The 13266-nt window shown below is 32.2% G+C and overlaps 1 protein-coding gene across 2 annotated transcripts in view; it reads left to right on the top strand.

Moving 5' to 3' along the window:
- The window catches only part of LOC132753389 (muscle M-line assembly protein unc-89-like), a 29044-nt gene extending 17664 nt beyond the window's left edge, over nt 1–11380 (top strand). Inside the window, exons 7-20 of one of the 2 annotated variants that reach the window (XM_060743851.1) lie at nt 24–159; nt 703–878; nt 1112–1366; nt 2090–2333; nt 2738–2820; nt 3341–3379; nt 4272–4407; nt 5123–5304; nt 5880–6082; nt 8096–8222; nt 8748–8883; nt 9217–9389; nt 9621–10043; nt 10595–11380. In XM_060743851.1, the coding sequence (XP_060599834.1) occupies nt 24–159; nt 703–878; nt 1112–1366; nt 2090–2333; nt 2738–2820; nt 3341–3379; nt 4272–4407; nt 5123–5304; nt 5880–6082; nt 8096–8222; nt 8748–8883; nt 9217–9389; nt 9621–10043; nt 10595–10632 (2351 nt within the window). In that variant the 3' untranslated portion in view covers nt 10633–11380. The remainder of the gene's footprint in view (nt 1–23; nt 160–702; nt 879–1111; nt 1367–2089; nt 2334–2737; nt 2821–3340; nt 3380–4271; nt 4408–5122; nt 5305–5879; nt 6083–8095; nt 8223–8747; nt 8884–9216; nt 9390–9620; nt 10044–10594) is intronic. The other variant, XM_060743852.1, reaches the window with a different exon arrangement.
- Nucleotides 11381–13266: the final 1886 nt, after the last annotated feature.

Raw genomic sequence — 13266 nt, 5'->3', positions numbered from 1 at the left:
TGATTTTTATACTGCTCTTGTAGCCGCTTTGGAAACAACAAACGAAGTACCTGTGAAACCAATGTTTGTTAAGCCGTTAAAAAGGTTGACCGTTAACGAGGGTGAGCTCATCAACTTCAGGGTAACCGCTAAAGGCAGTCCTGCTCCAGGCTTCAAATGGTATGACTCAATATTTTATATTTTAATTTTATAAAAACTGAAAAACCTACCATGTAATCTAGTCATAGGAAAAGGCGAATGAGGATTATTAGTATCATTTATGACTATTTTATGTCAGTACTTATTACCCATTTTTAGAAAAAAAAGGAGTATACTTTAAGGATAACATTGCCAGTTTCCTAAGTAATCTGATTTAGGGTTTTTATGTTTTATGTTCCCAAATGATTCTTACCAAAAAGTAAAATCTTAAAGTTGTCTTTAAAGATCTGGCGGCAATTTATGAGTGTAAATGCCATGAATGCATTAGTTAAATACACATACAGTCATTGACTAACAAGAACAATCAATTGCACAAATAACAATTTCACATCAAATCATGTAAAAAGCTCTTATTTGCTATTCCATAAAGAGATATACATACTGACTTTTTTTTTTCTAAATTTTCAGAATTTATACAAACCATGGTCATTGGACATCTGTTTTTAGTTTCACAAATTTATAATTTTCTATCTTTTTGATTGCACCTTTTAATATTTTTTCAAGGTTCAAAGATGGCTTAGAAATTCACGACAGTGAACGAATTAAGACAGAGGTATTTCCAAAGGGCATTGCAGAATTGTCAATCCATAATTCTACAGTGCGAGACATTGGTTTGTACACATGCGAGGCACATAATATGGCCGGACGTGCACAGAGTATGGTCCGTGTTAGTGTGAGAGGTAAATACATGGTCACGTGATCTTTATTCTTCTTCACTTACAGTGTGTCCAATAATTATGGTCCTAACATGATCATATGAGGTTACATTATTAAAATTATTTTATCAGACCAATGCAAGAGCATTTCTTCACTTTGTCGAAAGTACTTGAATTGCATAAAACCACTTGCCAAAATGGTATCAATGATAACTTGGACTTAGATTAGATCTTAAAATGATGCTTTTATGTTACAGACAAGTTCGAGCAGGAATTCTGGAAAGGTCGTGATTTAGACGGTGTTATTGTTGCAACTGACGCAAATGGAGAAGTCAACGGTGAAATAGAAACTCCGGAATTAGATAAAGTGCCTGTATATGTTCAGAAAGTGGAGAGCAAGTTGTTTGACCGCATTCCCGATTTCACGATGCGTCTACCGTCTTTCATGCCCATCCACAGTAAACAACGCTTCATGCTGGAGATAAGATGTAACGGAAACCCTAAACCGTATGGTAAACACGTATATAACGTATGAGATGCATTGTATTTGTTTTATTTTTATATGATAAATGTACTATGCTTTTTGGTCTTACTATATATACTTTTATATATAAATGTAGTATTTTAATGATTTGAATGTTCAAGATAATGTTTCTATTGCGTTGACCATTGGGTTGAAGTACGACAATTCTCATTACATGTACTTCTGTAGCTTCGCTCTGTTGTTACTAATTTTATTGACAGATAAAAAATATGAAAATATCTCTTTCATTATAGAAAATATGAAAATATCTATTTCATTACAGAAAAAAATATAGAAAATATAAAAAATATCTATTTCATTATAGAAAATATCGATCCGATTATAAAAAAATATGAAAATATCTATTTCATTATAGTAAATATGAAAGTAACTATTCCATTTTAGAAAATACCTATTTCATTACAGGAAATATCCATCACATTATAGAAAGTATGAAAATATGTATTTCATAAAATATGAAACTGTCTATTCCTTTTTTAGAAAACATGAAACTATCTATTTCATATTAGAAAATATGAAAATAGAAAATATGAAAATATCTATTTCACGACTAAAAAGCGATATACAGCTATTTGATAGTTTAATGTACATTCGTTTTCGGTAAACTTCCGGCGAGGACAATAGTCCAAAAAGAAAGTTGAAAACTTCAAAAATTCTACAGACAGATTTAATATTCTTTATTGTATAACAGTTAGCTGGTATAAGGACGGGATACAGCTGTTTGATGAACATCACTACAATATTTTGGCTGTTGGAGACTGGTATGGACTCGAGGTTGCTAGTGCGAGACCCATCGATGCTGGCAATTATACAGTAAAGATTGAAAACGAGGCTGGGCAAATACAATGTTCGTGCACAGCGGAAATGCAGCTTCCAATTTCTACTGAAGTTAGTTTTGCCACAGAATTGGATACTGCCGAAGATCTTTCATCAGTGTTAGTTTTATAAATATTCTTTTTAAATCTTTATTTAAACTGTTGATTTCAATAAATGAATAATCAGTTGGTATTTTTACCAAAGAAAGAAAATCCGTATTGCTGAACGACTTTGATCCGGTAAAACGTGAATAAAGTAATGCCATCTAATGTTGCTGTTGGAAATATAAATTAAATACGAGAATCTATAAAATAAAAGAGGCTTTATTAAAGTAGCTTGACATACGACATTAGATCACTCCCTGTGGTCTTTTAAATCGGGCGCCAGACTCGGAGCTTCCATCAAGCAAAATCCGCTGGAGCCAAATGTAAGTTGAAGATTCCGATAATAATTCAATAACCGTTACTTCAATGATAAATGTTATTGCCAACTTTTTAATCATACATGTAATTTACTTACACAGAATTGCTGGAGTGGCAGCTTCTAGGACAGATCTAGAGGGAACAGCTTTTAACATTGCGCATTTGGTTCCTAGTTTCCATCTATGTAAGTTAAAATCTTTAAAATATTCATAAATATCTTCTTTTTTTTGAGAAAATATTGAACTGCATGTCCGGTACTTTAAGGTAGTTCATAGTTTTTCATATCGGTACAGTAGAGTTTTACAATAGATAATATTTTAAAAATGTCTAAACTTAAATCGGATACTGAAGTTTAAATTTGTTCTTGAATGAGAAGAATTGAAGAAATTTCTAAATTGTATAATTTTGTTAATTTTATTTTGCTCAGCTATTTTGCAAAGAGTTTCAGAGTTTTTAGACAAGCAGGCAATTAGTGCAAACGTATAACATTTGGAAGGAAAGGCATAGCTTTTTAAAGCCAAATATTTAAGTTGCAACGGACTAAAGCAATTTAATGAAAGATTGGTATGACAAATAACATAGTTTATGCATGGTTTTATTACGCAAGAATGGTTTAGGTATTAACATTGCTTGAAACTAATTAATACTAATGATACAAAATTCAAAACTAACTATGAGTTCATATACAAATATATTTTCAACAGGCAACACGGAGGCCGACTGGACAACTATAATAGATAAAGGTATCTCATGAAATCCATGCTACCACCTTTAGAATGTCCCAGTAGGCGTGTTGATCCGCTGTCCATTTCTTCATCAGCATCCTCCATTTCCTCAATATTCTTACTTTAAGTATGTTATCACCAGTCACCAAAGCACTCCTCCAATACCAGTTTTAATCACCTTAGATTTTCTACCATGTCATCTATGAAATATTTCACTATCCATGAAATGTGAACCTAACCTTGCCCCCATGCCACAGTACAATGTTCCTACTTTGTATATATTTATCCCCGTTCATATATATTTTCCATTTTCACCACGACTACAAAACTGTGTATTTGTTGCAATATCTCCCTAAATTCATTATCTACTTGTATTTCCATTTAGAAAGCACCTACACACTTACCTTGATTTATACCAGCTTAAATGTTTCATGTTGTCTGTATATCAATGCCTATGTAAATAGCTGCTACAAGTTAGAACTATATGTATAGTAGTTAAATCTTATCATAACCTTTGTATGGTAGAGCTTACATTTGATAGCATTATATGAAGGGGAGCATCCTGATACAAAGCTAAGTGAAACATGTTGACGTGCTTCAAAATGAACCTTGACATGGCATACGATATAATGTCTGTAAAAGTTGTTTTGCATGATGCCTTGATCGAGTAACACTGCTTATTTTGTCTTTTCAATTTGTCTTTTTGAATGTAATACGAATTTGATATTTTGATTTTTAAGCGCTGTTTGTTTTCGAAATAGTTCAGTTACTTTAATTGCTGCCTTTTTATGCTTTAACTACAAGCTGGAATATAATGATTTTGCAACAACTACATTTATCAAAATGATGTAAAGATTTCTTTTGATTAAAGATCTTATGTCGAATATAATGTTCTTTGACTTTTGAACAGAGGTAGAAGTAATAGATGCCGATGAAGCACCAAGTTTTCCTCATGCCTTGCCGGAGAAATTGACGCCTCACGAACACGACGAACACGTTCATCTTGAATGTCAAGTTAGAGGAGAACCCATCCCTAAAATTGTGTGGTCAGTAATGTCTGTTGTCGGTGGGATTGTTCACGCTAGCATCTGAAATGTTGGGATAAATAATAAGAGCCGTGTCATAACAAAACCAACATAATGGGTTTGCGACCAGCATGGATCCAGACCAGCCTGCGCATCCGCGCAGTCTGATCAGGATCCATGCTGTTCGCTATCAATTTTTCTCTACTTGTAATAAAGTTGATAAGCGAACAGCATGGATCCTGATCAGACTGAACTAGCAGTTTTACTTTCAAACAAAAGATCACACAAGTCTTAAGATTGTGTATTCCATAATATGAGCGTTTATTTTAAAAATCTATTGTTAGTACGTAATTGTTTTTGTCGATTCTCTACTTAAATGTCATCATTATGGTTTTGAAATTCTTATCTGTTGTGTGTAGTCTAGTAGGGTAAATATTTTATTAAATAGACCATTGCGTGGGTGTTGTGAAACTTGTGTATATAGTTGTATAAGTTGTTGGCATAAAGTCAGTGATTCTCGCAAAATATAATTACAGCGGGGTTTGAACGTTGGTAAATGTTAGATATTCAAAAAAATTGAATATAGTAAAACAGTATAACAAAAATAATTCCATCAAACTCCGACAATAACATGTCACGTGTTTATTTGAATATGTTGATAGGGTTGCAGGAATAGAGCAATAAAATTATTAAAAATAATCATGTACTCATGTTCAAGATTTTGATATGAAATAAGGTTAAAAGATGGCAATGATTTGGAAGAAGGCCCAAATATCAGTTGGAGCATGGATCCCAAAACTCGAATTGCCTCATTGCTGATCGGGAAGGCTACTGTTGAAGATTCCGGGCAATATTCGTGTGTCGCTTACTCAGAATCCGGCGGACATGCGTCAACCACAGCAGATGTCCAAGTATTATGTAATGACTCAAAATATGTTGTGTTCTGTTATGTTATAAATATATTTATAAACAAATGATATACATGTAGATATAGAAATAAGTTAATTAACGCTTTGAAATCAGGTTATTTTTATTCACGTTGTTATATGCCGAATGCTATTTTTAATTGATTAGTACATATGTAATTTTAATTTCATGAAAAATATAATATAAAGTAATAATTTGCAATTCCAGGTTTTTCTGTTATTGTTTTTTTCAATAGTAATAACAAGTAATTTTAAAAATTAACAATTGGTTTTAAGCTTTAGTGAAATTAACAATTAGAATAGATAGATTTATTTTTAATAATCTAAATACTTTGAATGAATTTTCGAAAATAACAATGTTTGAATTTATTTGTGTTAAAGAAAAGCACTGCATGCAAAAGTGCTTATTATTTGCCTGTTAAAATGCGTTTTTATTTGCAAAGGTTTCAAGACTAAACGAATTTAGATTTATTCGGAGCTTGTGCCATTTACCGGCATTTTAAGAGAAACAAATACATTCAACATTACTAATACTTCTAATAAAGACGATGGCTGTTTTATTCTCAGCTGAAAATACTGGGGATAATGATTCAACGGATGGATCAAGGAAGACTGTCCCAGAGTTCAAGGTCAAGCTAAGTGATAAGGAGACAACAGAAGGTGAAGATGTGAAATTAGAATGTGTCGCTGAAGGTTTTCCAGCTCCTAAAGTAAAATGGTACAAGAACGACGTGCCCATTAAACCTACTATAGGGAAGTACACTATAACGGTAGGTGTCTGATATTTTCACTTGTCTTAAGGTTGTACGCCTACAGATGAGCAAATATTCTTTTCGTTAGAAGTCGAGTTAAGACAAATGTTCAAGTGTTGAGTAAATTATCACATGCTTTCCATATTTTTATGCTACATATGACAATATTTTCATTTTCGACACACTATTATTTTCTTATGTTGCTCACTGATTATTTTTGCATAAATGAAGTATTTATTAATGGTAAGGGCATTAACCAATAGCTTGGTGCCAGCAACAGATTTTACCATTGACAAGTTCTGACCAAGATTAGCACGTTTGATCATGGTCTGCACTATTCGCTATTCAGCCAGTATAATTTTTGAAACTCTCTCTCAAAACGTTTAGATTGAAGTACATTTAAGATATTTAACAGTGTAAGGTTTAAGCTACAATGTAGTTTGAATCATTTTTATGTACGCTAAACAAGAATAATACTATTATGAACACCTTCCAGACTTCTGTAAAATTGTAACGAATCTTGAGGCTAAAATGTCATGTTAAAAAGCTACCTTTAAAAATATTTGCTGAATTTAGTGATTTAATGATCGTTTACCAAAAAAAGGGAGGCATTATTTAATAATTAAATCAAACTCTGCGTATTTATTTGTATTCAGTCAAGTAAAATGATGAATAATTTAAGCAGTAAAGAAAACTGTTGACCGATTTACAAATCCGTTTTTCCTCTTTTACCGTCTCTTGCTAACCTTCACATTCACTAAATGCTTATTCAGTTGTTTCCGTTATTTGCTAATCGTCCAAATGTTGTAATTTAAAAAAAGTTTTATACTTTAATAAAACCTTTCACAGCCACATAGTTTAAGTAATTTTCCGATAATTGTATTATGCTTCACTCCAAATTTAAGGGTATATCAAACCTTACCATTCCGATAGTGACAGCTGCTGGTTATGACATGGGTGCTTCCCATGTCTCAAATATATCTTTGTGAGACTCCCATTTTGATCAGTTCTAAAGTTATTAATTTTATAGAGACTCAACTGTTAGAAAAATATTCATTTACATAATTACAAAGCAGTATCGATGATTCACATACATTGATGTATAATGTTGTTTTTTTTTAATTATCTTTAGACACACTATCAGAGGTTAACATTGATTTTTGTTATGTTTTACAAGGATAACAAAGACTGAAAACTGATAATGATTCATTTTAATGGAGTCGATGGTTCTACTCATGTGTCCTCACGTGCCTGGTGTAAAACACTGAGAGGCACTGGATTGTACTAATTTGCATGTCATACTATGTATTTGTATCAATATTTGAGCCGCGTCACGACAAAACCAACATAGTGCGTTTGCGACCGGCATGGATCCAGACCAGCCTGCGCGTCCGCGCAGTCTGATCATGATCCATGCTGTTCGCTATCAGTTTCTCTATTTGTAATAGTGTTTGTAAGCGAACAGCATGGATCCTGATCAGACTGCGCGGATGCGCAGGCTGGTCTGGATCCATGCTTGTCGCAAACCCATTATGTTGGTTTTGTCGTGACGCGGCTCATTTACCTCATTATGTCATGTTTAACATGAAATGAGTGAAATAAAGAATTGAATTGAATCAACCAGAAGACTTACAGAGTCGCATTTTGACTTTAAAACTGTCGATGTGACTAAAACCCCGAAAGAAACTAAATTTTATCAAATATTAATAGTATTTAATTATGATTTTTGTATTCATTTTACAGAGCAGTGTTGTAAGCTGGCATTGGATTTCTATGAATATTTTATGATTTTTTTTAGATGTATTAAAAGTCACAGTGTCATTATTTTTGAAAAGTAGAAGACCTAGGGCATTCACTTGCAATGATTTTATTATTTTAGCTGAGCTGTATCGAAGATTTTTTTTACAAAGATTTCGTAATAGTTAATAGAGTTCATTAATAGGTTCACATTCATTTCAAATGTTTTGTTTTTGTTTTTTTTTAACCGATTTATAGAAAATTCATATTATTTTATTATGATTATTTTAACAGAGCAGTATCGAAGGTTCACATTCACTTATAATTGCCAGCATGCACATGTCTGACAGTGATTGTTATAGGTGTGAAGCTGTAAATGAATGTGGAACAGAGGCTACAACAGCCCATATTGTTGTACAAGGTAATTGCATGGGAAAATTCTCTATCATGTCTGATTTTGTAACGTTTCATGATATTGCCTTTCAATAAAAAACATTTTTAAATTTAACTACTTCTTCTCCTCACAGAATGTTTTTCATTTAAATCATTTCAGTAAATGTTAAGTAAAATGCACGATTATGTTGGATAAATAGTATATTCATTTAAAAAAATATTTTCACATATAAACTTCAAAGTGCCATCAATGAAGAAGCAATGTTTAAAATGAACGTACAGAGAAAACCAGTTTGATATTTCATACTGTTTGAACAACAGTCCAGAACCCGACAGAAGATTTGAGCTGGATTTGTGGAAGTGTTCTTAGAACTAAATACTAGACCTACAACATATTTAATCTTGTCCATGTCTCGTAAATATATGTAACAACGTTCTAATATATACAAGAACACTTCTGAGCTTACAGTTATCATTAAGGTCAAAATTTGTTTTAAATTTCAATCTTTTATGTGTTATATAAATTTATTTTAAACATGGTTTTATTCTTCAGAGCCATGTCTTGTGGGTAAGGACGAAGGCGAAGCCCCTTGTTTTGAGGGTCCTTTGCATAATGTGAACACTGAAGCCGGCCAGACAGCTGCCATCAGTTGCGTTGCCAAAGGAACACCAACACCTACCTTATCATGGTATAAAAAAAATTTATTTACTTCTTCAAATAATGAAAACAAAAGCAAACAAAAAAATCAAAAGCCATTACACACACCTCCCGGGCCAAAAAACCAGATAAAACTCTGAAACATTTTCGTTAGATTCGTAAATGTAAGATATTGTTTTAAAAATTGTAAGTAACTCGGAACTTGTCGCATAAAATCGATTTACAGGATAATTTCAAACTATGTATCTTCGTCATTGTTTGCACTCGTATTATATATGTATTTTAAGACCTCATTTGAAAACATCCATTAAATGGAAACTTATATGATGATTCTGAAGCCTGAAATTTTATTTAACCATTTTAGGACAAAAGATGGGGAAACGCTTGTAAACGAAGGAAGGGTTAGCATTGAATGTGATGATGGGAAAGGTTTGCTAACGATAACTGATACTACAGTTGGTGATACAGGAGTTTATATATGTGTAGCTGAGAATGCTCTAGGAAAGGCTGAGTCGTGTGCATCTATCAAAATAAATGGTTAATATTTTGTAGTACTATTTTTGTTTAAACATGTTGGTATAGCTTAATAACCAAAAGTTCGATTAACTGACTTGAATGAAAATAAATTTTACCACATTAATTTTTTAAAAGATTAATTACGGTCACAAGTTATATAGACTTCACGCAAATACGTGTATATAAAATTTGAAATTTGTTGATATGTTTTCTATTTCATAAAATTCAAACTGTTACTATATTTCATTAAAGAAAAGACAGTTGAAGGTAATGATGATACCACAGACAGCGCTGTCGTTGAACCGGCAGCCGACACTACAAACGAGAAAAAGGAAGCAGACGACGTTAAAATCGCAGTTAATGAAAAGGCAACTACTCAAGCTCCTGCAGGAAATGTAACTGTTAAGGAAATAACGGAACAAACTGTAACTGAAATTGATACAAAGTTATCGACATTGGTTCAACAAGAGACAACAACTGTAGTCAAAGAAGAAACAACACAGAATTCCTCTATGAGTTTATTTACTGACTTTAAAAAGCGTCCGAGATTTGTTATCCCTCCTTTTTCTCAGTGGTCTATGAAAGACACCCCTTTAAAGCTTGAAGTTGAAGTCACGAAAAGCCCGGATATGAAGGTCAACTGGTATCACGATAATAAACTAGTTGTTCCCGGAGGTACGTGCTTGTCTTCACCGTGCATCATAAAAGCTTTCTTTTCTTATAATAATCTTTCAAAGATTAATAACAATTAAATAAATGTTGCAAGGTTTGGTGCATATATTATCGTCTGTAACGTGCCCAGACTATTCGACACCAATGTAAGATTGTTTGATAACGTCAGGTGCTTCCAAAATTTATTCCCATGCTGGATCTTGTGCATTAGTTACATAAACCCTTAGGCATCATAATAATTTCAATATGTACTGCACTGATTGCTTTCGTCACATTTCGGGACTTAAAATCGAAAAGTGATTTGAGAATAAAAAGCATTTGTCATTTTGTGTCGATAAAAGAGTTACATACCGCATGTGCACTGTCTTTTACTGTGTTAGGTTACATGTAAGTAAATTGGTTTTCAAAAAAGTAGTTTTTTTTTTCACAATTTTTTCAAAGCATGTTTTCGCCTCTTATCAAAGCTCATTTGAAAAATATGGTCCTGTTAGTTAAAGATTATCATTGTTGTTGTCAATATAATTGAATATCGTGTTGTTTTGCTATCTTTTCAGATCGCATTCAAATTCATGTACAAGACGGCGAAAGATGAAAAGAAAACAGAATTTAAGAAAACAACAATGAAATTATCTCGAAATTTATTGACGATAAGAAATCCTATTATCCAAATACAAATTTTTATATCCTTATTCATTATTTTGACACTGTCAGTGTTATATGATTATCTCCTAAGGACTAGTTTTCTTCACAAACAATATTAGAAAACCGCGGGTATATTTTTCAGGCAGATAAAGTAGAATGATTCGTAACAAAAAATATTGGAATCGCAACCTGGACAACGACTACAGAGGAATTGCGAAATGAATGTCAAATAATGAAACCGCGAAAAGTACGACCAATATAATAATCACAGAATGAACGTCAATAATGAAATCGCGAAATGAATGGCCAGTAAAAATAATCGCGAAATGAATGACAAGTAAAAATAAACGCAAAATAAATGACTAGTAAAAACATCGCGATATCTAAACCATCAATGTCTTTTCCTGGAACTGTAGCTAGCTGTTTTTGAAGGTAGCATTCAAGCTATATTCTTATAATTATTTCTATACTTTTTGTCCATTACAGTGATATTTATTTACATATGTCCGTTAAATGTAGGTTGTTATGTTTTATTATTTTTCATTACGATATCTTCTTTAAGTTGTTTCTTAAGGGATATGTATTTGTTAAAACCTATTCCAACATTTTTGTTATAAAGTTTTGTTTCTTAACCGTCATAAATCATGTGTATATTCGTTATGTCGGACTGTTAATAATAAAATTATTATCTTTTCTTATATGTTGTTGCTTATTATGGACAAATTCTTTACACATTCACCTCTTCACCACTACAAATAAAATACAAGATTAGTTAATTTTTCTACGGACCATTAAGATATAAGAGCATTTGAAAAAAAGATTGTTAAACGTACGAAAGAGACAAATTTTTAAATTACGTAAATACTGAATCAATCTATAAACATATAGTTTGTTTTGTCTATGAATATTCAAAACAACTTTTTGAAGTAACCAACGCATAAAAACAACAACAACAACAACAACAAAATAAAACCCAAAACATTTTTGTTTGTTTTAGGTTTGTTTTAGGTTTTACCTTTTGAACAAGAATGGCCGTGACGTGACGTTCCCTTACTTCCATTACTTTAATTCCAAAAAGATTGGAAAAGATTTGCTTTTTCTGTAACTTTGTTCATATCAATCATAACATCACCAGCTATGAATATAAATGTCGTATAGTAAATATTCAGCTCTTAGAATTTGTTTAAACCAAAGGTGAAATGTCTTTTGTTAAGAATGTAAAGACAGAAAAACAAAGTACAAATATGTGTCCTTTATTCAAAAGGTATTTCAATGTTAAAAGATCGAGATAGAAATTTTATAAATTGTGATTCTATCCAATTTATATCAAGTATTTTCCCTTAATTATATCAACAACAAAAAACATGATAATATTGCTTTTACCTGGCCTGCCTTCAAGTTAATAGCAGTTTTGTTTTAACAAAATATGAACCAAAGCACCTTCGAATTAGCAAATGATAAAAATAACATAAAATTCGCTTATATTTCACCCACCCACATATGTGTTATGTGTTAACGTTTCATCCAAGCCATGCGTATGATGTAAATCTGATCATACCGGGATTTTACCTACAATCCTGTCGCATATTGGCCAAGAAGCAAACTAAGTCCACGGCCATATGTTACACATTCTTATACTGGAATGGTATCAAAGTGTAAAACTGCGGAACAATCTCACGAAGCAGTGGTTCATACCTAATAAAGCGACTCAAAAACAAGTACATTCTCTAATTAGGCGTTTGAACGACAGCAACGAAGCTGATGACGGCGACGAAAAATTTCATTCTGAGAGGGTGCAAAAAAATTGAAAAACAAGAGCGATTAGTTATCATGTGTGTCGCCTGCTGATAGACAACTGGACGTTGAACCTACTGTGTACCAGCAGACACAAAAATCATTTAACAGACCACAACGCGTTCTTTTTATTTCAACCGAAGTCATTTAACCGGAAAACCCGTTCAATATTTCCTGCAAACTTTAATACAACAACCAATTGAAACATAAAGCCCAGTGATTGATTATTAAATCATTGAGGAAGGCAATTACCATGTACAAATTTTCCTAGTCCAAGTTTCGAGGAAAAAGACTAAAGGAAAGAACTTCAAAACTTCAAAATATCAAATCAGAGCCCTTGTTTGTAGAATCTTCACAGGTTAAGGATTAGTTCAGCTAAATTAAAAATTGGCAATGTAGCTGAATGTTTAATTCTATGAAATAATCAAAACGTTCACTAAATTAAAATTAGGCCATATCTTAACAGTAATAACAGCTCCAAATATACTTCATGTATGTATACAATAAAAAACATAACAATGACGCCTAATATACGTGTTGAAATAAAATTAAATAAGTTTTATACACTAAAAAAATCGAAAATATGTGCCATATTTGCCATGGTAAAGTTTGTCAAATTTGCCATTAAAATTTGCTTGTTTTTTTTTACAAAAAATAAATAAAATATTTAAATGAGTAAAAATATGGGTTAAATTTTTCAAAACTTGCAAGGCAAAAAGTAACCAGCAGCTATTTTAAGGAAGGCAGTGAGGTCTTTAGATTTGTTGTTGTTGTTGTTGTTGTTGTTGGG

Source organism: Ruditapes philippinarum, unplaced genomic scaffold (genome assembly GCF_026571515.1).
Source record: "Ruditapes philippinarum isolate M1 unplaced genomic scaffold, ASM2657151v2 ctg4_1_1_1_1, whole genome shotgun sequence".
NCBI lineage: Eukaryota > Metazoa > Mollusca > Bivalvia > Venerida > Veneridae > Ruditapes > Ruditapes philippinarum.
The sequence above is the reverse complement of the archived record's forward strand: the minus strand, read 5'-3'. Positions and strand labels throughout refer to the sequence as shown.